At 40.5% G+C, this 27,542-nt stretch overlaps 1 protein-coding gene across 6 annotated transcripts in view; it reads right to left on the reverse strand.

The window, feature by feature from the left end:
• The window catches only part of DGKB (diacylglycerol kinase beta), a 525,201-nt gene that overhangs the window by 357,703 nt on the left and 139,956 nt on the right, over window positions 1-27,542 (reverse strand). For all 6 annotated transcript variants that reach the window (XM_065583181.1, XM_065583182.1, XM_042856642.2 and 3 more), the window contains exons 6-9: window positions 23,017-23,157; window positions 15,515-15,564; window positions 12,096-12,170; window positions 11,645-11,764 (exon numbers count right to left, since the gene is read on the reverse strand). In XM_065583181.1, the coding sequence (XP_065439253.1) occupies window positions 11,645-11,764; window positions 12,096-12,170; window positions 15,515-15,564; window positions 23,017-23,157 (386 nt within the window). The remainder of the gene's footprint in view (window positions 1-11,644; window positions 11,765-12,095; window positions 12,171-15,514; window positions 15,565-23,016; window positions 23,158-27,542) is intronic.

A 27,542-nucleotide genomic window follows, 5' to 3' on the forward strand; every position in this document is an offset into this window, starting at 1 on the left:
ATTTTTAAATAGGTGGGCTTGCTGCAAAGCCTGCATCTTCCAGCCCTCTATTGTATGCATGGCTTGGAAAGCTACAGATACTTTTTAATGCACAGTACAAATATGGTACAAATAAAAGTGAGTTGTTGATATATAATATACATAATGTATATTTTATTCACAGAGAATGAGCTAGAGTTACTCCTGGTTCTACAACAATTTCTACACCATAAGCCTTGTCAGAAGGCTCTCAAGAAGGAAAGTCTTCCTGAGACAAGGCTGTAATAGTGGAATATGTCTGCAAGCTCATTTGCAAAAGGCTCTGAGGTCTTAGTGCAGGTGAAAGTGGGCAGCACTGACAAGAAACAGTGCATACATTTTTTTCCAATAGTTCCTGGTAAAGTCTCCAGGAAGGAATTGAAGCTACTCCCTCTGGTGGTACATCTAAGAGATAGCAGTGATAGAAATAGCACCTATTGTCTCTTAGGGTGAACACACCCCTCTGACAAGAAGACTCATGGCAATCGCATGTGTGAGAGTCAATGAATTTTGCCCTGTATATGGAAATGGTACACAATCCATGTATGCCTCATTCTTTTAAAAACTCAATTGATAGTTGTGACCTCACAGTCATGAATTGCACATTTAATGTTGAAATAAAAAGCACAATTTATCTTAGTTCTAATTAAAGAAAAGGGCAGAATCTTATAAAATCATAAATTGTTGGGTATCATCCAAGCATTTTTGCATTTCAATCTAAGAAGGACCACTCACAATACCATGGACCGCAAACAATTCACAACAAATTTGGCAAGATGTATTATAATGAATTGCGTGAATTCCAAATCCAGTTCTTGTTCTACATATGTAGGGCTCAAACCACAGACGACAATAACATGTTAGACATCACAAGAGGAGGCATTTCACACAAAGAGGTTGAACTCAGACTAAAGCACTTGATTTCACATTTAACCAAAAAAGGGTAAAATACTTATCTTTTAAATTCTCTGTGGTAATAGCATAATACATTAGAGGCATGGGGATATGAGTGAATCTCATTCACAAGGAAATGTCCTTATAGTTCAATTGTAGCTTTGTCACGCTTGGGTTGTATAGTATTTTCCTCACTGAGAAGATCAATTCTGTATTTTACAGGTGTTCAGTGTCTGTTTCATGAGTGTAGGTGTAATGGGTTAAGACTAAAAGGGGTAATTTTAAAAAGAAACGTGATTTGCTTTCAGATTACTTGTGATACAAATAAATATAGGTTATAAGTAAGGCTATGATTTAGTCACGGAAGTCATGGAATCCGTGACTTCCAGCGACCTCTGGGACTGCAGCCCGCAGCGGTTGGAATCTGCAGGGGTTCCCCGCCACCAGCGGGGACAGGGAGCTGTGGGATACCACTGCCACCTCTGGCGGCCCAGTGAGCTCCAAGCCACCACAGGCATTGGGGGTACCCTGCAGCTTCCGGCCGCCATGAGTGGCGGTGGCACCCCACAGCTCCCAGCTGCCACAGGTGTTGGGGGTACCTTACAGCTTACGGCTGCCACAGGCAGCAACGGTACCCCCAAGCTCCCGGCCACTGCAGACCCCTGGAGCTGTGGGCGGTGGGGGTACCCCACAGCTCCTGGCCCCAGCGGGTGGACCCCCGAAGCTTCTGGGGTACCCCGCAGCCCCTAGCTGCTGCAGGCAGCGGGGGCCCCACAGCTCCCAGCTGCTCTGCAGCTGCCCCGCAGCAGGTGGTGTGGGGACCCACCTATCCCCATTTTGCCACAGATATTTTTAGTAAAAGTCAAGGACAGGTCACAGCTTCCATGAATTTTTCTTTATTGCCCGTGACCTGTCCGTGACTTTCACTAAAAATATCTGTGACAAAATCTTAGCCTTAGTTATAAAGCATTTCTTCCTGTTGAATTTCTCTCTTACTATAGAAAAGCAAAGCAGATCCTTTCTGAGCCGCAACAAAATAACAGCTGTGGTGCAACTGTGACATCTAGTGGCAATCAAGAGGAGAGCAAATGTAAAATATTCAGCTCCAAAATCCCTTGGCTTTTGTATGCAGTGGTGGTGTAGACATGTCGGTCCCAGGGAATTAGAGAGAGAAAGTGCGTCAGGTAATATCTTTTATTGGACCAGATTCTGTTGGTGAAAGAGACAAACCCTTGAGCTTACACAGAGCTCTTCCTCACGTTTGGGAAACTTAATCAGAGTGCCACAGCTAAAAACAAAAAGGAACAGATTATTTAGCATAAGTAGTTAACACTTATTTCAAGGGACCACTCAGGGTGAAGTGGCCCATCACACAGGGAGAAAAGGATGGGTGGGAGGGGAAGCAGCTGGAGTGGGGGGGGGGGTTGGTTAGTGGGTTACAGATTGTTATAATAAGCCATAAAACCAGTATCTCTAGTCAGTCCATGATTTTTAGTGTCTAGAAGAGTTATGCATTTATGCTTCCAGACTCATCTTTTGAAAGTGTTGTGCAGGTTTCCTTTGAGAATGAGGACTGATCAGTCAGTTAAAGAGTGATCACTTTGTGAAAAGTGTTCACCCATAGGTGACTGGTTGTTTGTCTTTTATCATTTTCCTGTGAGTTCATCAGAGAGCATAGTGGTTGTCTAGTTTCACCCACATAGTTGTTATTGGGGCATTTAGTGCACTGGATGAGGTATACCACATGTTGTGATAGGCAAGTGTAGGACATATGGATCTTGAAAGGTGTGTTTTGGAGGGGTGTTGATCATTGTAGCAGTGGAAATATGTTTGCATCTGCTGTTTTGGCAGGGTCTGGTGCCACTTTGAGTGGGTGTGTCCTGGTCTGTAGGGAGCTTGCTCCAGATGATGAGCTTGCAGAGGCTAGGGGTTGTTTGAAGGCCAGAAGAGAGGAGTCAGCTGTGTTGCTGTAGCTGTGTCAACTCCAGGATATTAGACAGACAAGATGGGTGAGGTCATATCTTTTATTGGACCAACTTCTGTTGGTGAGAGAGGCCAGCTAGAAGAGTTCTGTGCAGCTTGAAAGTTTGTGTCTCACCAACAGAAGTTGGTTAAATTAAATTATATTACCTCACCCACTCTGTATCGTTAGGCTTTTGAAAGTAAATCTAGTACATGTGAAAGTTGTTACCCTATTGGCCTTCCTTTTGTGGGCCTATCCATAGAAATGACAGTAACCCCCTGCCCACAAAAGAAAAGGCACCAAACACAAATGGGTATAAACTGACTGGGTGACAAATCAAAAGTGAAGTCATGGGGATGTGAACAAAGGTATAATAAAAACGTGGTAGTACGGGACAGCAAGCAGAGTATTCCAGACAATGCCCACTTCTCCACACAAAGTTCCAAGGAGTAACTGGACACCACCCAATGGAATTCTGCCCAGATGTCTGAAGAAATGAGGGCAAGAATAATTGTCTCAAAATTACACAGAATCTCTCTGTGACTGACCTTCCTTCTTCTGGGTAGCAGCCGTGTTAGTCTGTATCCTCAAAAAGAACAGGAGTACTTGTGGCACCTTAGAGACTAAGGCCAGGTCTACACTACCACCCTAATTCGAACTAAGGTACGCAACTTCAGCTACGTGAATAACGTAGCTGAAGTTCGAAGTACCTTAGTTCGAACTTACCTTGGTCCACACTCGGCAGGCAGGCTCCCCCGTCGACTCCGCGGTACTCCTCTCGCCGAGCTGGAGTACCGCAGTCGACGGCGAGCACTTCCGGGTTCGACTTATCGCGTCCAGACTAGACGCGATAAGTCGAACCCAGAAGTTTGATCGCTCGCCGCCGAACTACCGGGTAAGTGTAGCCAAGGCCTAACAAATTTATTAGAGCATAAGCTTTCGTGGGCCACAACCCGAAGAAGTGGGTTGTGGCCCACGAAAGCTTATGCTCTAATAAATTTGTTAGTCTCTAAGGTGCCACAAGTACTCCTGTTCTTCCTTCTTCTGGAATTATATATAGCAAATGGGAACACAAGAAGGTGGTTAATGAGGAGGTACCTGAACTTGGTGGGGTCTTGGATGGGTCAACAGGTGGGGAGGAAGAGGGGGAGAAATACAGCCAGAAACTCAGAAGGGAGTACTGGAGGAGAATAATAGGGGCTTCAGCCTGGCACTTGGGAAGTAAGTGTGTGTTACAGGGTCCTACTCTCACTGCAGAAAGAGTAGGTATCAGGGTACTCTTGTTCTGTGAAGAAATCACCAACTAACTGCCCAGAAGGTTGCAGAACAAGGCTGGAGTGGAGGCACCCCCACAGGGGAATCTCGCTCTCCATGAGAGACTGTCAGGGCCCGAGATACAGGCCCTGCCTTTGGCACAGCAATGGCCCACCCCTCAAGTCACAGGCAAGAAGCCAGAAAGAAACCAGCATCAAATGATCAGGACAAATGAAACACAAAAGTGTAGGGCTGGTAGTGGGATTAAATGGTTACCCACATTGTGCAAGTGGAGGATACTAATCAGAGAACCTCAGATGACACCCATTGCTCAGAGAAAAGATCACAGTGGACATAGCTCAGTGGAACTCTGCCAAGATATGGAAATGGAGGAGTGAAGGAAAATGGCCCTACAGGCCCAGAAAGTCTCCCAGTGCTTGAGCTTCTAGATGGAAAACTTGACCAAGGCCAGGAAGACGTTCTGGAGACACAATCCACTCTACGCAGTCTTGAGTTGTGATTAAGCCACACTGTCTGGACCTGTGAATTTAGCAATGTGTTGTCCCATCTAAAGTATCTCTCATGTAAGGGGCTTCCACCACTCCACTTTGGAGATTACTCCAAATCCTAACTGATCTTAATGGCCAGGAAGCTGAAAATGACATCACAAATCACTGGCAGAGCTAAGAACAGAACCCATGGCCAATGACTACATTCCCCACCTTTGATTTCTTATAGCTTTTCATACACTGTCTATCAAATCAACGGAAGAAGAGTCTTGTGGCTAATACTAAGTGCCTGCTAGGGTCAGGACTACAATATAAACTTTGATTAGTATAACTACCTCACTCAGGGGTGTGAAAAATCCAGACCTGAGTAACACAGTTATCCTGACCTAAGCCACGGTGTAGACATTGCTATGTCGACAGGAGGGCTTCTCCCATTGACAGTTACTGCCTCTTGAAGAGGTGGATTAATTATGGCAACGGGAGAAGCTCTCCGATCAGCATAGTAGTATCTTCACTGAAGTGATACAGTGGCGCTGCTGCAGCATTTTAAGTTTAGACCTGCCCAAGGCACCAGGAGATATGGATTCTTTAAACAGCCCTGCAACAGACTTCCTTTTGACCTTGGACAAATCACTTAAGCCATCTGTGCTTCAGAATCCCTATTTGTAAGAGAGGAATGAACATGCTTTGCTACCTCATGGTGCTGTTGTCAGGCTTAATTTATTAGTGTTTTTAAAGCACTTTGAAATCCTCATATGGAAAGCACTATATAAAATAGGTGCAAACTATTATAATGGTGGTAGTAGCAGCAACCATTAGAATTAAGACTGTATTGTGGTTTCCATTCTAACTCCCTTTTTTTAAAATCACTCAAAACATCCTGAATTTTCATTTAGTCAGAACCAGAGCTACTTTACTGTAACATCTCCAAGGGAAGCAATTTAAGCAAATGTTACTGAATAGTTATTATTGGTGTTTAATGGGAACAGTTTTAGTAGATATGATGCTTGATGGATGCATTCAGCCAGTGCTAAAGGGTTAACTGATGATTAACCAGATATAATATTCTAAGATCTGGCCTTTTAATACATAAATTACAAAACAATATTTGTAATACACAACGTTCAGATCTTGCTTTAGATTTTCAAAGCATTGTATAAAACAAAAGATAATTAATTAGCAATTAAAATTTAATTGCATTGTGTTATAATTGTTTGTTCAGCATGCTGATTGCCTTGGCAAGAGGCGTCACACAAATACAATTACTGGTCTCCATTTTGCAGCTGCTCCACAGGCACAACTCCCATTTATTTCCATGAAAGTTTTGCCTGCAGTGCAACTGCAGAATCAGGCACTAAGAAAGAACAAAGGGATAAAGCAAATAAAGGGAAAAAAACAGAGAGAAGATCATTTTTTAATTCTTGCAATTTATGTAATATAGTGCCTAGTTTCATTTTAACTATTTTCAGATGGCTATTCCTTTAAGTGGGACAGCCATATAGTCAATAAGAAAGACCAATTAAAGGATTGTTAGTGATTTAATATCTTAAATAGTTTTTATGTTAGTATTTTAGTTTTCTTTTAAGGTTTTCTTAGTATTTTAGTTTTCTTTTATACACGTTATAGGTGTAACACAGAGGTGATAAATGTATCAGGGCAGATCCTCAGTTGATATAAATTGTCATAGTTCCATTGAAGTCAATAGAACTGTGACCAAATATACCAACTGAGGATCTGTCTCACTGATTGACATATATATGTTTTATACAAAATGAGAAAGAATATCTCAGCAAGAGATAAAACCCCTGTAGACAGTCAAAAATGAACCAAGCAACCCCACAACTCCACCCCTATTTGTTCTAATATTAAGCAATTAAAAAACTTTAGGAGCTTATTGAGGGATGAGGGGGGGAAGGTTAAGAGCTGACTCGATCACGGTTTAAAAGTATCTACAAAGGAAGACAATATCTGACAGAAGAGGACTTTTTAACCTAGCAGGAAAAGGCATAACTAAATCCAATGGTTGGAAGTTGAAGGTTCACACATTCATAGTGGAAATAAGGCGCTTATTTTTTAACACTGAGAGTAATTAACCATTGGAACAACTTACTATGGTATCGGGTGGATTCTCATTCACTTGTAATCTTTAAATCAAAACTGGATGTCTCTCTAAAAGATATGGACTAGTTCAACCACACATTATTGATCTTGGTGGAGGAATTACAGGGTGAAACGGTGTCTTTGTTATGAAGATCAAAATGGTCCTTTCTGGCCTTAAAATCAATGAATTAAGACAATTAATACACCATTTTCTTTCAGATGATGTCAGAGCCGGGGATAGTGGAAATGTACTGAGAAGCCTCCAACAATTTCTGTCAGGCCAGTCCCAGAGACAAGTGCTTACATGTGAAGTTCTATTAAGCTCACTGCTCTCCCAACTTGTATACCAATGGCTCCATAATTAAGTTGTATAAATGAGACATATTAGACTCAAAAGTAAACAATACTCAGGTCCTAAGTTCCCTGTAAGCTGCGCGGCCATGCAGCACCCAATTTAGTTCTGCACAGGAGCTCAGGGAACCCGCCCAGGGACATGTCATGGCCGGGGGAGGGACGTCCCTCCTCTGGGCTCAACCTAACACAGCCCCCAACATGCCACAGCCGGGGTGGCCCCCCCGGCCCCAACTATGCTGTGGCCCAGACCTGCCAAAGCCAGGGCGGCCCGGATCCAAACCCAGGTGGCCCGGTCTGGATCTGAACCCGTGGTCGGGGGCAGCCTGACCCAGACCCAGCCACAGCCGGGGTGGCCCGGCCAGAACCAGGAAGGCCTAGCCCGGAATCAACTGCAGCTGGGGCAGCGCAGCCCTGCCACGGGGAGTCCCTCCCCAAAACCAGCCCTGGCCCAGACCTGTCTCGGCCAAGGTGCCCCTCCCTGTACCCAACCCCAGCCTGGACCTGCGGGGGGATGGGGGAGGGGTCCCTCTCCTGTGACCCCAGCCCTGGAGCTGCTGCAGCGGGGAGAGGCACCTCTCCCCCCAAGCCCAGGTGCTGCTGTGAGGAGAGAGAGCTGGGGGGAGTCCTCTCTCCCTGCCGTAGCCCCTGAGCACCCTCCTGCACCCCAAACCCTTCATCCCCAGCCCCACCCCAGAGCCCATACCCCCAGCCGGAGCCCTCCCCCGCTTCCAACCTTCTGCCCCAGTCCTGAGCCCCTCATCCCCAGACCACCCCTCTGCTGAGCCTCACCCCCTTACAGACCCAAAACTCCCCCACCCAAACTCCTACTCCCCTGCATCCGGCCCTCCCTGCTGAGCCCCACCTCTCCTGCATATGGACCCCTGCTGAGCCCCTCCCCCCTGTATCTGGACCCCCAACCTTCACCCAGACCCCCCTGCTGAGCCCAACCTCCCTGCACCTGGACACACACACACCACCCCCCCCTTCCCAACCCTATCACCTGCATCTGGACCTCTACCCCTGTACACAGACCACCTCCTGTTGAGTCTCCCGTAATCGAAACCCTATCTCCACAAGCCCCACCCCCTACGTGTTTGGATCACACCGACTAGACCCCCATACTTGGACCCCCAACGCACTGAGCCCCAACCAGTTACACCCAGATCCCCACCCCACCAAACTCTTCTCCCTCAGACACTCCCGCTGAGCCTCCCACACCCAGACCTCTCCTGCTGAGCCCCAACCACTTTCACCTGGACCACTCAGCAGAATCCCATTCCCCCTCCACCCAGAACCCCCTAACAAATTCCTGTGCATCCAGATCCCACACACACCTGGACCCCCCTCACTGAGCCGCCCGTACCCAGACTGCCCCACACAGAACCCTATCAACCCAGACCTGGATCGCCACACACACTAAGACCTTCCACACTTGGATCTTGCCAGGCTGAGTCTGCCTGTCCACACCTGGTGCACCTGGCACAGAGGGACAGGACCCTGGGATGTTTCTGGGGCAGGCCCAGGCCTTGCTCTGTGTCAGGGTTGAGTGCAGCCTCACTGCCAAGTCCATGTCCTGGGAGTGAGAGGGCTGCTGGGTGATCTCCCACCTCCATGCAGCCAGTGTCCTGTGCTCCCCACTGCCCTCCTGGAGCCTGCACATTTATTGACAAATAAAATTTGCAGAATTTTAAAATATTGTGCGCAGATTCCAAATTTTTATTTTTTTTTGGCACAGAACTCCCCCAGGAGTATTATGTAGTGTCACGGCTATGCAGAGTCTTTATCAAATAGAAATATTTCTCATACCATTCCCACAATTATGTCATCTATCTTATGTTTTCTTTGTAAATTATTCTGGAGGACAGGGATAAAACAGTTTCATATTACTTTACTTTTCAGTATCCAAAAATATATCTAGATTTGACCATTCAAGATTTACACAAATTGTAAACTTAACAGTAAAGGCAAAATAACTTTTTGCTGGTTCAATGGAAAATGTGAAATGTTGACTTTCCTCTAGAAACAGCTGTATGATTCCATTGGACCAACAGACCTCTAAAAAATAGAAAAAAGAAAAAAAAATGGGGGGGGGAGCAATGTTAGAGCCTTTCACCATTCCTGTGGTAATTTTACACTACTTTTCCTGGTAGACTAATGATGCAGCTTGTGTAGTCCCCCAAGTTGGTGGCCTATCCATCCATGAACAATAATATAGTGTAAAGCACTATAGTTTCCGTTAGCCACCTATACTAGTATTCAAGAAATAAAACTTTATGGAGACCCCTCAATATTGTTTTGTTAAGTGATCAAAAATAAACTTCACATAAGTTATATAAGTGTTTGTTCAGAACTGTGTATTTAAATTTCTCCCACATAAATCCAAATATTCCTGGATAGACAAAACACTCATGCACCTCCACACTGAGAAGTACTTCAGAATGCTAGGGAATTTTGATTGCTGGAGTGGCTTAGGAAAATATTAATGATCAACTTTTTCCTTAAAAGAAATATTCAAAAGGAGAAATGTTTAAATAAGTTACGACAGTCTATAAGTCATTTGTTTAATCTAATTTAGTATTTTCCAGGCCTATGTTCAGTATGTACACCACTGGAATATTTCAGCTTCTGCCTTCAATATACTCACGCAATAATGTTATAGAGAAGTACTTACATTAATCAATAGATGGAATAAGGCAGATTCAAATTCTAAATGAGTGAAGTTTACCCACTGAAAACTATGCTACCCCCCAAAATAGCCATTCCATATCGCAATAAAAACTAGGGAAACGCAGCATATAGATGTTCTATATCCATTATATGAGAGGCAGCATTGCTTATTGTTCAGTTCAGCTAAATATGAGCTCCTAGTCTGATGCTGGGGCCAAAAGGAATAATACAGTCCTTGGATGCATAAACAGGGTAATCTTGAGTAGGAGTAGAGAGGTTATTTTACCTCTGTATTTGGTACTGATGTGACCTCTCCTGGAATACTGATGTGCCCAGTTCAGGTGTTCATAATTCAAGAAGAATGTTGAAAAATTGGAGAGGGCTCTGAGAAGAGCCATGAGAATGATTACAGTATTAGAAAAGTATGATAGTGATAGACTCAAGGAGCTCAATCTATACACCTTACCATAGGGTATGTCTACACTGCAAAAAAACACCTATGGCAGTGAGTCTCAGAACCCAGGTCTACACACTGGGGCTCACAGTACGGTGCTAAAAATAGCAACCTAGACATTCCCACTCAGGCTAGAGTTCCAGATCTGAAACCTAGCAAGAGGGGTGGGTCTCAGAACCCAAGCTTCAGCCTGAGCAGGAACATCAGCACTGCTATTTTTAACACCGCAGCACAAGACCTGCAAACCCAAGTCTATAGACCTGAGCTCTGAGACTCACTGCCGGAAGTGTTTTAGTTTTTTGTTGGTTTTTTTTCCCCCCAGCATAAAGATGCCCAGAGAGAAGCTTAAAGGGTGACTTGATTACAGTCTTTACATACTTACTTGGGGAACAAATATTTAATAAATGGGCTCTTCAATCTAGCAGAGGAAGGTATAACACAATCTAATGGCTGGAAGTTGAAGCTAGACATATTCAGACTGGAAATCAAAGGTAAATTTTTAACAGTGAGGGTTATTAACCACTGAAAAAAATTACCAATGATCATGGTGGATGCTCCATTACTAACAACTTTTAAATCAAGACTGGATGTTTTTCTAAAGGATCTGCTCTAGGAACTGTTTGGGGGGAGCTGTATGGCCTGTGCTATACAGGAGGTCAGACTAGATAGTTACAATGGTCCCTTTTGGACTTGGAATCTATGAATCTATCTAACTATGAATCTAGGAATATGAGTCAGGAAAAAGGGCAACCCATTTCTGACAGTGATTTCTTCTGTGATATTAGCCAAGTAACTTAATCTTTCTGTGCCTCAGTTCCACATATATAAAAAGAAGAAAATAATATTTACCAAGGAATACCTCCCTCACAGGCTTAATCAATTGATATTTGTGAATAAATTTGAGCTCCTGTGATTAAAAAGTCTTATATAACTATCATATTGTTATACATTTAGCAATAGAAATGCTCAACTTAACCGACCTTCATAACAATATCATATAACTGATTGCATAATTGCAATACTCTGGGCTTGATTTGGGGTGGAGGGACTTCTTTAATATCTCCATTTAAGTGTCTGTAAAGTACTACAGAAAATTTTCAATACAAATATATTTATATCAAAATCACACACCTGAGATATATGCTGAGAGAGAGGTGCCCAAAGTTAGCTCAAGTGTAAGAAGGCAGATGGCATTGGCAATTTGCCAACAATACAACAGCTGCATCTAATTGATAAAATTAATAATATTACAGCTGTTTTCATCCTTACTATGAAACTGTGGCCTTCAGTGATAATAGGTCTCATTATGTAATTCTCCATCCTGGGATCAACTGCTCCCCCGGAAGGTGGTGGCAGGTTGCAAATATATTAGTTTTGGGGCCACATCTGACACACAAGTTACTCTTTGGACATTGCTAGATTAATGCTCACATTCTCTAATCCAAGGAGCACAAGGAGTGGGATTGTCGTCATTCCGCCCTGGATCCATTCCTCCAGAGATACTGTGCCATCATGGTCATAGTCAATTTCTTCCATCATTTCATGAAGGATCTGTAGATTTTTTTAAAAAACTATAAATTGGATATTCTAAAGCAATAAAAATATGCATTAACCCTGAGCCACCCACTTTCTGAAGGAAAAGCCTTAAACTTTAGTGGAGGGCATATATTTCAGACTTATGACCATAGTGCTATGTTGTCCTCATTGGAAAAAGATTAGGAAAGGGCTGAATGGCAGCCCCAGAAAGAAGTAACAACTATTATTATTTTTACTACTCAATATATATTAATATTAATATATATTAATAAAAAACAGATATTCATGGGACATTACAGAATGTTTTCCAGAATTAATTGCATCAATGATCTGACAAAATACTTACTGGACTGAGTTCAGTGACATCCCATTCAAGGTATTCTGCAACATGCATCATTTGAGTGATGATATTTTCTAGTTCCTAGACAGGAAAAAAGAACAAAGATATTTTAATGCAATATCAGACTGGCTGATTTTCTTACAATTCAGATATATAGTTTATAATTGTTTTAATATAGACTAACAGTATATTTGGATGCACCATCTCTATGGATGAAAATATTAAATGTATATTTTAACAAAACAACAATTTAAACCTTAAACCATTTAATACATCAAAGTATCTAGTAAAAAATATTCAATCAGCAGTTATATGCTATATATTTGAATATCAATATCATTACTAGTATAAGTTAAAATCAGAAATAAATATCCACTGGGGACTCCATTAAGCAGAATAAAAGGGTTACTTTTAATTATTTTAAGAAGGGAATATTTTAGGGTGAGATTTTTGTGTGTATGTGTTTGACCTTGGTGAAAGGAAATCTTTCAGAGAAAAAGAAAGACCCGAACTCACATTTTATATGTGCTTTGGTCAGGTATAACTTATGCTCATCACGTAACTGGGATGACTTGTGCTATTGGAAGCGAGACTAGTAAGGATTTGCTCTCACTGGACCATGTTCTTTCAAATTTGCGGTGTTATCTCCACTGTGCTGATTTCAGTTCCACAAAATGTCATTAATTTAAATCCATGGGTTTGGTTCAACAAGGTATGAACCCCACAAGGTTTGCTTGAGTGTTTCAGGATCACAGGAACTTACTGTATGCAAATGGTATTTTAATATTTTTGGGTAATGTATATTATGCAGACATGGATATGTTTTAATGCAATTGTAGGTTTGGTACACTTACCATTTAGACATTTGTACAAACCTGGGGGCAAATCCTCAACTACTGTAAACTGAAGTCAATGGAGCTATGACAGTTTCACCAGCTAAGAATCTGCCCCTTTGCTCTAGGGTCAGCACTCAAGCCCAGTATAAATTGCATCCATAAGAAAAGCATGCATGTCGGGGGGAGGGAGGGGGGGGGAGGGCACATTCAGCCCTTCTTCACTTCTGCTCTCAAAATGAGTGCAAGCAAATATATACAGTTATTACAATTATTTCTATGGGGTCTTTATTTTCAGAGGTGCTGAGGACTCAACTCCAATTGCAGTCCAAGTTGCCAGTACTTCAGAAAATGGCCATAATGTGTAAGGCTCAACAAAAATGGCATTTTTTTGCAACATTATTCAAACCGCCAGAGTTCCTATAACTGCCTCCCTCGCCACCGCCACAACCATTTTCTACACATGCAGCCAACAAGTAATGTCAGCAAGGGCACACAGGGGTTCAAGAAACACACACTTGAAGATACTATGTTTCCTGAACTCAGATTCCTCCTGGAATGCATCTATGGAGTGTGAATTCCATGGGTTTTAGGGGAGCTAGGAATAAGGTACAAAAGTTGTACCATGCTTACCCTCCTTTTTTCTTTCTTATGAACAAGAGGCAACATGAATTTGGGCACACAATTTTTGGAACAAAGTCTCAAACACTGGCATCAAAGTAGCACCTGCAAAATACATACACACAAAATCAGTAGTTGTGCATGCAACTGGATGCATGCTTGGATGCACAACTGCTCACATACACACACAATGGAAGCTATTCATGGTGATTTTACAGGCACACTTTAGATGTCAATGTTTGAAAGAGTTCCCGTCAATATTTTTCTGCAGTTATTTATGTTTTCTGCAGAACCCAACCTTTCATTTTTTTAAAAAGTCTGTTGTTTCTAACCCTTTCTAGTATAGATATTGTATTAATGTACACTACTTAGTGAAGGCTCTCTAATCCTCTTTCCAGCCTTTTTTTTTTTTCTGTGCTTGAAAAAGCTTACAAGAACAAGGCAGAAGAAATACTGTGGAGAAACAAGGACACTTTATTCCTGAATAATCTTACTTTTGCTTAGTCCTTAAAATGTGGACTTTAAAATTTAATTTTTACATTCCAAAAACTCTTCTCGTTGTCATAATTCATATTTTTATTAACATCCAAGAGTGCTTTAATAATCCTTTATGAAGGGTGATGTTTTAATCAGGGATTGAATTTCTTCTGATTAAATTTAAAGATCAACTGTATATTATGTTCTGACCTGTATATTAGCATTGGGCATCACGTCTTCCCTTCTTTGAATTGTCACTGATCCTTATTTAATTCAATGAAAGGCATATTTAAATTGGTTCTGTCTTCTGAATTGTGCTAACGTGGTGTTTGCCCACTGAAAAATGTCTGTTCATACCACTGGGTCAAATCCATTCCAGCACATAAAGTCTGAGTAGGGGTAAGTGGAGGAGAGGGGCGTGTAACACAGTTGGGAGATGAAATCTAGCCCTACAGCCACTGTTACAGTCTGTGAATAGAAATAAGAAAATAGAACCTCTTCACAATCATTCTACAGGGTGCTAGAAGCTTCAAGAACCTAATCTAGGATCCTATCTTCCATCCCTTATGCATTACTTGGCTGATATTTGTTAAAACCCCCTGTCGCCTGGTCCTAGAACACTATCAGTACCAATTTAAGGGTATGTCCCCTTACTTTATTTCCTCCTATATGCCAATCTCTCTCCTTTCCTGCCCCCCCCTTTTTCAGGGAGGGGGGAGGGAGAGGAAGCAAAAGACAAAGATGCCTGCCCTATCCCCATTTCCAATAATTTGCTAGTCTTTGTTCCTTCCCAATACCTGAAAACAGAGCCAGTGCTAGCCCCCCCACAACACACAATACTAAAACAGGCAAGTTCTTATAATAAAAAGTGAGCAGTGGGTCCCCTTGAGCTGTTCAGGGCTCTAAGCAATTGCTTCGTCTGCTTATGCCTAGCGCCGGCTCTGTCCACAAGCCACACACTTCTTGAACATCTCTCTGATGACTTTCTCTGATGTTCTCTTAATTGTATAATCAGGCACTATCCCTAAACGTCTCCTTTAACAATGTATCCTCATTCCTGGCCTTTCTGAACATGCTGGCCTTTCCCCTTCATCTTCTGCTGTTACCTTCTCCCAGAAAGCTGAGCCTCACCTTTCTTCCATCTCAATGCAACCCTACAAATAGCTCTTTCATGTACAACTCCCAATAAGTACAAAGGGGTTTTGAGAGCTGAGTTAAGTTGCCTCCTGCAGTAAAATGTTACAACTAAAAATCAGAAGAACAATTTCACATTGGGAGTTTCAACATTTGACTATCTCTATAGTTGAGGGGGAAGTGGATATGCTCAACAGAAGGACAAATTGTTAGGAGTAGCCTCAAAATTTCCTGGATGACAAATATTTTTATTATACACAGTTATTACTTCTGTTTATTCAGTGTGCATTCTGCATGGATTCATACAAATACACTGTTACAGTTCATGCTAGTATAATATGTCAATAGAAATAAAATTACCGAACTGTCCAAGTACCCATTTCCATCTGTGTCATACAAGCGAAACATAACTAAAAAAAAAAAAAAAGTCAATTAAATTAGAAAAAAATGTAAGATGTACATCATTTTCCTTTAACTCCAGAGCAAGACAGAGAATTAATGTCTGACTTGAAACTGGGATCCTGATTATATCTATAGAAAACAGGATCCCACTTAGAAAATTTGCTGGCCTCCTCTTGCACTCTCACTGTGCTTTTAGTCCACTATGATGATAGCGGCTCTACAAATGCCTACTCATTAGCTAATTGCACCATTGGAAATTATTGAAATTAGTTTTCAGGTCAGCTGAATGCAACAGTAAATATACTTTCTATACCTGCAAAGTAAAATATTCCCTGGTTTCACTGAGTTCACAATATTGGTATATAATTAGGGATCTACCAAATTCACGGACGTGAAAAATGCCTCACAGACTGTGAAATCTGGTCTCCCCCATGAAATCTGGTCTTTTGTGTACTTTTATCCTATCCTGCAGAGCTGGGTGTCTGGAGAGTGGCGGCTGCTGGCCAGACGCCCAGCTCTGAAGGCAGCGCTGCCACCAGCAACAGTGCAGAAATAAGGGTGGCAATACTGCTGCCAGCATACCAAGCAGCCTCTGAGCTGCTTCTGGTGGGGCTGTAGCCTTCAGAGCTGGGCACCTGGCCAGCAGCCACAGCTCTCCCCCACATACAATAGCTTTGCAACCCCTTTTTTGGTGGGGGCCCCCAGTTTGAGAAATGCTGAGTCTTAAGGACTTTACATGTTTATATTTTGCTGTTTTAAAAATACCATATTCATGGTTATTAAAACACCGTGAAGTTTAAGATTTAAATATCTGAAACCATGAAATTCAAGATTTTTACAATGCTATGACAGTGAAATTTACAAAAATGGATGATGAATTTAGTAGGGCCCTATATATAAAATAGAGCAATTGGGCACAATTCTGCTCCTTTTGAAGTCAATTGTAATGCTCTCTTAGGCTATGTCTAAACTGCACACCTTACAGCGGCAAAGCTGTGCCGCGACAGCAGTGTTGCTCTAAGGTATACAGTGTAGCCGCTCTTCGTCGGCAGGAGAGCTCTCTCCCACTGACAAAATAAAACCACCCCCAACGAGCAGCAATCACTATGTCTTCCACCGACAAAGTTTTGTCCACACCGGTGCTTTTCGTCAGGAAAACTTTTGTTGGTCGGTGTGTGGTTTTTTTCACACGCCTGACCGACTAAAGTTTTACCAATGAAAGTGCAGTGTAAACATCGCTTTAAAGCATCTCACTAGTCTCATTGTCTGAAATTTTGCTTACATATCTGGGCCCAATTCAAGAGCTCATTTCTATTCAGCACTTGATTACATGCTTAATTTTAAGTATCCACATAAGCTAGTTCTGCTACAGAAAACAGAATGAACTTAAGCATGCACAAAAGTGCTTTCCTGAATTGGTGCTCGAGGGCAATTCCATTCTGCCCCATAGGTTGTACTTAATGCACACTGTTTGGCCCCTTGTGAGTGTAAGTATCTTAAAGGCAGCATCTCACATATTCTTCTCTGTAACTAATGGAATAGTGAGTGTAAAGACATTGTATACCATAAACCTCTTAAAAGGTACAGTGCCTATGCATAAAAGTGTCTGTCTTTATTGTCTCACCCCTTGAGCAGCCACTTGTATTACATTTGAGGAAACTGATTTACTTATGACACCTTTCAGAATCTCCCAAACTGAGAAACTAATCAGATAATGTTTAAATTAAAGAAAAATAGATCTTCTTAAAAGTTCTCAGTTCAAGGTAAGAAAACTGTTTCATCGTCCCCCTTCCCTTCCCAGAATGGATTTCATACTAAGTCCTGCAGTCTCTAGCAGTGCCATCAGCTCGGGAGTTTTATACAACACCGAAGTTGAACACATGGTGCTAGAGTAAAATGCAGTCAATCATGAAAATATGTATCTCTGTACAAGACAAAGATAACTATTGATATACAAGCATCTATAAATAGCTATTGGGATTTTGGTATGTATTATAATATTAGCAATTTTAAATAATGTAGATTAAATCAGGCCCATGCATGATTTAAATCCCACTTAGGGCCTCAAATTAGTATTTAAGTATCCTCTGCACAGGGATGAATTAAACTGATTAAAGAATTGAAGCTTTACAGATTCATATTGAATATGTTTGTTTTAGTCAGTATTATATTCCTCTCTGATCCGCCACACAATTTTGGATAACACTTTATATTAAAATTCCATTTATAAATAGTTTATAAAGGGTTAATAAATGATTAATAGGTGTTTTAAGCATATGACAGATATGATTAATAGCATTAAAGATGGCTTTAGGGACATCAGTAGAAGGTGTTATAAATAGTTGTAAGCCATGGTTATAAGCAACCTATTGACCTGTTGGACTTGATAACAATCTATAACAAATGATTAACCAATTAGTAAAAACATTTATTGATCGTTATATAATACTTTTATCTCTCTGCCTCAATGGGTCTCCATTGTATTTCAAATTTTATCTGAAAGCATAACTTCTCCCCTCGTTTGTGTGTCTTGGATCTGATTTTCAAAAGCATCCAGTTTTGATCTAATTCTGATGACACTGAAAACAATGGGAGAACCATTGACTTCTTTATGGGCACAGTTAGATCAATCCACCCCTTAATGTTTCTTTTTTTCTGCTACTATTTTATATTGAATTCTCCCATTGCGTTATTTAACTAAAAAAAAATCACTTTAGTAAGTACTTGGTTCCTTATTCTACAAACAAGACTACTCACATGCAAAGTTACTCGAGTACTTAAATGTTTGCAGGATCAGGACCTTATTTAGTAATTTACATGGTGAAATATACTATGACTATATGGACAAATTTTTCCTCTGTTGAAGATAACCAAAAATACATAATCTCAGTGTTAGCCTTATATGCTTATCTCATGGAATTAATTTTAATTTTCAAAGGCCATCCAAAGCATATGTAAACTACTTATTTACAGATTTTTGTTTTGTAAATTAAAAAAAGTTGAATTAGGTACACTTTCATTTTCAAAAACTACTAATTACTACAAATTTCTCAATCAGGTTTCCTTATGCACCAGTCTTTGTAGTAGAAGAAAAATAGAACAGCAAATAAAATCTTGATAATCAAAAAACAGTATTTCACGGAAGCACAAACGTCTATATTAGAATAGATTTTTGATCTGTTTTATGTAAATATTGTAATGAGTGTGAGGATAAATCTCCAAATAACTTTTAATATAAAATGCATATGCACCTGCTTTTAATACTCTGTGCTGTTGCACTTGGAGACTGTTTTATCAAAGCATTTCTTATAGCATTATAGCAAGTGATTATATTTTGCGTGAGGCATCAATTGATGATCATTATGATTACACATTTATCTCCATCCCAAATAAATTATCACAATCAAATCTCTTCAGTATTAAGAACAACTTTATGGTGCAAGGGCTGTGATTGAAATTATTGGACTGTATTCTGTGGCAGAGGGCCCCAGGGTATGAAATTTCCACAAAAGCCCCCTCACAGACAATTCTCCACATTGTCCAGTCAGGGTAGGATTTACCTCAGAATAGGCCAACGGGCCCATTCTGAAAGCTGGTAGATACCAGGGGACTGGTGAGAGGACACCACCATCTGGGCAGGGGTCTTGTGCCTCTGCAGCAACTCTGTACCCTGACAAATCCCTTTTCCCTGGCAGCAGGGCTCCATTGGAGTCTTAATACCAGGGACTTCTCTGGCAATGCAACTTCTGGAAAGGAGACTGCATACAGAAGATAATACAGCCCCAGATTGCAACATCTTTTATGGAGAACCTCTGCAGGACCATAGGGGAGATGTGCATCCTTGCCCGGGGTCTTGGTTAGCACCCCAGTCACTGCCCTCTCCCACAATGCAGACCCCTGGGATCAGCAGAGGCAGCTTTCCCCCATTCTGTATGTGGATCTGAAGGTGATGATCTGGGCTTTAGGATTCTGGAATGGCCTACACAGTCTGCCACTTGGATAGGCTCAATGTATTGTCTGCTGAATTAAGACCAAAGACAGGGTAGGCCCACTGCTTAGTGAAGAGGGAGAAACAGTAACAGGAAACTTGGAAATGGCAGAGATGCTTAATGACTTCTTTGTTTCGGTCTTCACCGAGAAGTCTGAAGGAATGCCTAACATAGTGAATGCTAATGGGAAGGGGGTAGGTTTAGCGGATAAAATAAAAAAAAGAACAAGTTAAAAATCACTTAGAAAAGTTAGATGCCTGCAAGTCACCCGGGCCTGATGAAATGCATCCTAGAATACTCAAGGAGCTAATAGAGGAGGTATCTGAGCCTCTAGCTATTATCTTTGGAAAGTCATGGGAGACGGGAGAGATTCCAGAAGACTGGAAAAGGGAAAATATAGTGCCCATCTATAAAAAGGGAAATAAAAACAACCCAGGTAACTACAGACCAGTTAGTTTAACTTCTGTGCCAGGGAAGATAATGGAGCAAGTAATTAAGGAAATCATCTGCAAACACTTGGAAGGTGGTAAGGTGATAGGGAACAGCCAGCATGGATTTGTGAAGAACAAATCATGTCAAACCAATCTGATAGCTTTCTTTGATAGAATAACGAGCCTTGTGGATAAGGGTGAAGCGGTGGATGTGGTATACCTAGACTTTAGTAAGGCATTTGATACGGTCTCGCATGATATTCTTATCGATAAACTAGGCAAATACAAATTAGATGGGGCTACTATAAGGTGGGTGCATAACTGGCTGGATAACCGTACTCAGAGAGTTGTTGTTAATGGTTCCCAATCCTGCTGGAAAGGCGTAACGAGTGGGGTTCCGCAGGGGTCTGTTTTGGGACCGGCTCTGTTCAATATCTTCATCAACGACTTAGATATTGGCATAGAAAGTACGCTTATTAAGTTTGCGGATGATACCAAACTGGGAGGGATTGCAACTACTTTGGAGGACAGAGTCATAATTCAAAATGATCTGGACAAATTGGAGAAATGGTCTGAGTTAAACAGGATGAAGTTTAACAAAGACAAATGCAAAGTGCTCCACTTAGGAAGGAAAAATCAATTTCACACATACAGAATGGGAAAAGACTGTCTAGGAAGGAGTACGGCAGAAAGGGATCTAGGGGTTATAGTGGACCACAAGCTAAATATGAGTCAACAGTGTGATGCTGTTGCAAAAAAAGCAAACATGATTCTGGGATGCATTAACAGGTGTGTTGTGAGCAAGACACGAGAAGTCATTCTTCCGCTCTACTCTGCTCTGGTTAGGCTTCAGCTGGAGTATTGTGTCCAGTTCTGGGCGCCGCATTTTAAAAAAGATGTGGAGAAATTGGAAAGGGTCCAAAGAAGAGCAACAAGAATGATTAAAGGTCTTGAGAACATGACCTATGAAGGAAGGCTGAAAGAACTGGGTTTGTTTAGTTTGGAGAAGAGAAGACTGGGAGGGGACATGATAGCAGTTTTCAGGTATCTAAAAGGGTGTCATAAGGAGGAGGGAGAGAACTTGTTCACCTTAGCCTCTAAGGATAGAACCAGAAACAATGGGTTTAAACTGCAGCAAGGGAGGTCTAGGTTGGACATTAGGAAAAAGTTCCTAACTGTCAGGGTGGTTAAACACTGGAACAAATTGCCTAGGGAGGTTGTGGAATCTCCGTCTCTGGAGATATTTAAGAGTAGGTTAGATAAATGTCTATCAGGGATGGTCTAGACAGTATTTGGTCCTGCCATGTGGGCAGGGGACTGGACTCGATGACCTCTCGAGGTCCCTTCCAGTCCTATAATCTATGAATCTATGAATCTATGAATCTAAGACCTAGGAATTTAGATTTTCCTATTCATGGGATCAACACATAATCCACAGATTTTGTTTTGAGTTGCAGAGAAGCATTCAATACATCATTAACCTTGGAATATTGTAGCATTTATAAGATATCAGTGCTATGATATTGGCAAATTTGGGACAGTCATTACTCAGGAAAAATTCCCACTAACCCTATGTTAATCAGGACTAGGACCTTGGATGCTATAGTTATATGCTAGCTATAGACTAGAAAACTTGGAGGTTTATAAAAGACATGGTCATTAAAACTTGCAATGAATATAAATTTCCAGCAGATAGAGCCTAGTGTCTGTATTTTTACAGCAGTGATACTGAATAATTACCTAGAGTACACTATCAGGGCCTGATCCTGCATTTCTTACGGAGACAAACCTCTGACAAATCAATACGGCTTTTGCCTCAGTAAGGACAGCAAGGACCTTAGTCTACACTTGGAGCTGGGGGTGTGATTCCCAGCTTGTGTAGACATACTTGCTCCAGCCCTCATTGAGCTAGCACACTAAAATGAGTAGTGTAGCCATGGTAGCACAGGCAGAGGAGAATGATGGCATGGACTAGCCATGAGCAAAAACCTGCCTGAACCCCACAGGTACATATTAAGGGCAGTTAGACAATGCCCAGGTTACCCGAGCTACCTTACTATTTTTAGAGCGCTAACTCAATTAGAGCTAATGCGAGTATGTCTACTCGAGCTGGAAATCACCCCCCCAGCTCCAAGTGCAGATGTAGCCTGTGTGTTAGTCTAACCCAAGAACTGATTGTAAGAATGACATTGTGGTGTTCTATATTCTTTGTGTTTCATTGATTTCCATATCAAACTTTTCAGGTCCTGGTTGAGGAAAGCATTTCTGTTCAGGAAAGGCGCTTAGGCATGTGCTTAACTTAAAGCATATATTTAATTGCTTTTCTGAACTGAGGCCTTTGTTTGTAAGTAAAGACATATTTTCTAACTGCTAGTCCTACAGATTCACCTGGACACACAACTGGGTTCTTTCCATCTTGCGGATAACCACTAGCAACATAGGATATACCAGCCATATTAACATCTCAACTACATCTGGAAGCCCCATTGTCTACACTCACACTTATGCATCCCTAGGCATCCTCCTTAGCCTTACATAGATTTTCAAAGGTATGACTGATGGAGATAATGGGGCCGTGCAGGGTGAAGGTATATCTAAGGGGATAATTTGGACTGCAAAGCCTATACTACTAGTGATGATGTGCAAGATGGAAAGAACCCAGTTAGTCAGAGCCCAGGGTCAATTATTGAGGCTGGAAGTTGGAAAAATACATTTTGTAACTTACTGAGCAAACTTGATAAGGAAATCAGCTAAACACAAGAATGCAGAACTCTGCTATGGCATTTTTATAGTGTCACTTTTTAAGAAAAAAACACACTTCATTAAGTCTTAAATTTAGAGCCAGAAATTTCCATTTCAGAATTTCCTCAAGACTGCGTACAGCTCAGGTTTGCAAAGCTGAAAATAAACCAATGGCTGTTGTTACTAGCATTATAGTCAGGTAGATGTATTAGCAAATTATTAGGGGCTTTTGTTATTTTGTTTTAATTCCCTCCGATTTAGCAGCTTTTTCCTCAGATACAAAAAAATATATACATACATTCTAGTTTGTCTTCAGGTCTTCCTCTTTCAAGCAGAGACAAATAGCAAACAATGTCTTTCAACTGGATTACATCTGGTACATGTAAATTGGCAGGAGCAGCAGGTCGTGATGTAGTGTTACCTTTATTAATTCTCAAACCTGGAAATAATACATATGCTTTGTTATCTTTATCAACTACATAAATAGAGAATCAAAACCAGGATTCTTGCATATAATTATAGTCCTTAAAGACATAATGGAGTTTAATTAATATTTAGATAAATAGATCAATTGACAGTTGAAACATCTACAGTTCTATTTCACATTTACCCCAAAAAGCAGAATTAAGATAGTGTTACAGGTCTCGCAAAAGAGGACTAAAACAATAAAATACACAGGTAAAAAATAAAACACTTCCCTGCAACAGGAAACAAAGAAAGGAATTCTGGGACTCACTGAGTTTCTTTCCATTTAGGGTGATCTGTTTTCATTTGACTGTGCAGTAGTTTTTGTTGAATACCCTTATTTCACTTAGTGGATATGTTATTGTCTCCCCCCCCCGCCGTGCTGTCACAATCCAGCCCAAATTTGCCTCCATTCCAGCGGCCCTGTAGAAGTTCCATGGGCCTCCTAAATTATGTAGCTTCACAAGCTGCACCCTATTCAAAGATGCTTGTTGCCATATAATGCTCTTTCATGCCACCTGAATTTGTACCCTTGCCAGTGGCAGAGTCATACATGTGTCAGAGCAACAAATAATTAAACTGTCAAAATCTCTGCCACTAGATATTATGAAAATAAATATCCCAGTTTTAATAATAATAATTGAAATACTTATGAGTCAAACTAGTGCTGATACATTTGTAAGATACAAATTTCAGCACTGTCAATCCTCATGCTTCAATTTGGAAGTTAGTTGGACTATTCCCAGGGATGTATGAGTACTTGCAGGATCAAGCCCTAAGTTAAGATGCAAACAACAGGAGGACATGACAACACAGAGAGGAATCGTTAAAATTTCTGATTAAGGGGGTTTATTATGTCTCTCACTGACCTTGGCAATGTTAAAGGAGAATCTTAATAAAAGGATTAACTGTTCTTAAACACTTTGTGTAATTCATTCAGAACAGGTTCTTCACTGATAAGCTGCGTACATAATTTCTCTCACACACATTTTTTTGGCTAAAACAATTACTGTAGCCAATGGAAACAGAATCTTCTATGTTCATCTCACAAATTGTATTCCATGCTTATTTCAATGGGATTATTGGAGTGAGTAAGGTGAGAAGGATTTGTCTTTCAGCAAATAGAATTTGGGCATGCAGAAGCAATTAATTTAAATCAAGTTTACATCCAGCACATTTTTTATGCAGATAGTAAGAAAGATTAAGACAACTAAAATAAATAAAAGGGTGTTTAGAAGGCAGTGTGCGCCCAAATATAAATGCCAGGAGCGCCTCAGCACTAAATATGGATTTACCTCTGAATTACTTTAAGTTATTCTATATGGGAAAACCAGTACTTCCCAATAGTGCCAGGGTCTTTCCTTATGACAAGTCTGCAAATATAACAAATGGAAATCATTAGACTAAAAAACATGTTTTAAAATTAACTCTAAAGTAACTCCTTCCTCTGAGTCTCTCGGTATCTGCCTTCTAGAATCCAAACATCATCTAAAATCTAACATCTATGGGGTAAGGAAAGTCTTGCTAGTTGCATTTTATACCAACACCTGAAAATGTTGGCATTTAATGAACAACAAAATAATTTCACATAGTAGATGGCCAAGTTCAAAAGAAAAAAGAAAACTATAATATATACATGGTAATTAAGGCCTTGTTCTTGCAATTGAATCTGTTCTTGAGAGTGAAGTGAATCTGGGCCCTGCAGCAATGCAGGTGTTTCTCCCATGCAGAGCTACTTGCAGGACAGGGACCTAAACCGATAAGATTACAAGATTTAAGTGCTAATAAATGCCAATAAAATTAAATTGTCATAAAATATTCATCAAAAAGATGTTAAAGCTTATCTAATAAGGAACAACAACATATTTTTCAGCAAATGAAGTCCATTCTTTTCTTGGTTGAAAGTACTCTGCCATTCCTTGGAGAACTAATTGAAAAGTTTACTTAGTTATATTTAAAAGGAACTACCTAAATAACATGGCAAAAAAACCCAAATATATTGTGCAAACAGCTATTTAACACTATCATGTGTTACATGGGGATGAATTTTGAAGCATGAAAGGTAAAATATAACCTTGTATTCTGTCCAGAGAAATAAAAGGAACTAAAATACTGGATCCTATTCTGCACACATACACATATCCCTCACTCCCACTGAAATCAGAGGGAACATGGCATCTGTATTGCAAAGTAGAATTTAGCCCATTGTCAAGTCAAAGGTATACGAAAGCAAAGGCATTTTTCAGTAAGTTGAGAAGAGCCAATGTTCATTTTCAGGGCAGCAGCTTGCCTGACATAAGGACCAGTTTCTCTTCAGGCCGCTAAGGGAGAATACAATTTATAAACAGATGTGACGGGGGCACTTGTAGAAAGCAACTCATCACACAACTGTCTTTGGCAACATTTGTCCATTATCCTCCCCTCTAGCTCCTACAAGTCTGCTCAGTTTCCAGATGAGTTTCAAATGCATTTGAAATATTTTCTCTACTTTTGCAAATCCCTGTCCTACACTAGTTACAAAACGTCTGGATAGCATAACATAAAATTATTCAAGTCCTTTGTGTGGACTTGTGCCTTTTGCAGCTTTTTACATTAAAATTTACAACCATCAAGTTATTTCACGTTGCATGTTACCTATTATAAATGCTGTTGCTATGTAAAATCATATACATCAGTCAGAGATTATATAGTTTAATTGCAGTCCCAAATTACCCATAAATCTAATTGAGGTCAATGGAATTATCTAACTGAATGTTTTTTTCACCACAGCATTTGTATTAGGCATAATATCATTGACTTCACTGTGAGTTTGAACAGTATTATAGCAGTCCCCTTGGCATCATATTGAATCCAAAAAACTTAACTCAATAGAGTGAGAATGAAATTGTCTCATAATGAGTGGATAATAAGGATTTTATTGAGAGAAAATGGTCTCATGATGCTAAAGACCTGAATGGCAGAGTGAAGGGGGAAATATTTTATATAGTACTGTTACAATAAAAACCACACACATACAATAAAAACAAGCTAAGGATACACTGACAGAAATAATACTGAAATTCATTTCTTCTTACATCAGATAACATTGTTTTAAAAGAGGCTGTGTGTTTTAACAGGGGAGAGGAGGGAGGGAGTGTTGCAAAGTAAAGGAAATTCCATATGCACCATTCCAAGGCAGAAGTTAGTCAAATCTAAAATTGACCTAAAAAGGTCTATATCCTTTCCATTTATTCATTCATTCAGTGCTTAAACTGGGAAGATGCATGTTTCATGGGATAACAGACTCAAGAAAAAATAAATATATACATAAATAGAGCTGAGTTACTAAGGGGCTCACCTCAAACACTGTTTTACCAAACCTGCTAATCCTAGATTATGATAAATACCCCACCACCGCCACCTTTCACAGACCACTTTAAGCACAGCGTGTAGTGGTTTGAGATACATAACCATAGACAACACCAAATGTGATTACAAATATTTTTAAATAAATTATTGTGAAATGAACAAATGTCGCTATCTAAAGATGTGCAACTCCCCTCCCACCCAACAAAACAAAAGAAAACAAGCAAATGAATACACAGATGACGCCTATTAAAAAGTCAGCCCCTACTAAATTGCTAAGACTGAACAGGAACAAGGATGGGAGAGGCGATACATGTGGGGCTATGTGCCCCTCTCACCCAGATTTACTGCTTGGCTTGGACTGAGCATACTCAGTAACACTGCTGAAGCTGGCTGCCCTCATTCTCCCCCTCCACCATCGGCAGGCACGGGCCATCTCTGTAGTATCTATGATACCACATAGTGATAACTATTTGGTAACTGTTGATTTTTAGTGGCTACTACCAAAGGTGTATTTGCAGTTCACACTAGCCACTGTGAAAACATCAACAACAACAACAAAGCTTAATAGAAAAAGCAATGAAACTGTGCTTCAGACACATTATTGGCAATAGAAACTAACAGGGCAGCAGAAGAAGACCTATTCAGCTGAATATGTATAGCATCCAAAATGACTATTAAAGAAAATCATTTATAAAGGACAGATTTAGAAAAGCATAGTAGTAAAACAGTGAGCACTGTCATATTATGCACAATTATCATTGTAAAATGTAAGGCAAAAATCAGCATGTAAAGAATTATGCCTCTAAAACTTTAGAAAACTTGGTAAATAAACACAAAATAATTGTATAAATAATAATAGCCTGAAAGCATATTTTGAAATTGAAAAAAATATAATTTTAAATTGTTTAATAATTATTCTTATTTACTTGTAATACAGCAGCAACTAGAGGCCCCAATCAAGATTAGGGCCCTATTGTACTATGCACTGTATAAACACAATTAAAAAAAACC

Source organism: Chrysemys picta, chromosome 2 (genome assembly GCF_011386835.1).
Source record: "Chrysemys picta bellii isolate R12L10 chromosome 2, ASM1138683v2, whole genome shotgun sequence".
NCBI lineage: Eukaryota > Metazoa > Chordata > Testudines > Emydidae > Chrysemys > Chrysemys picta.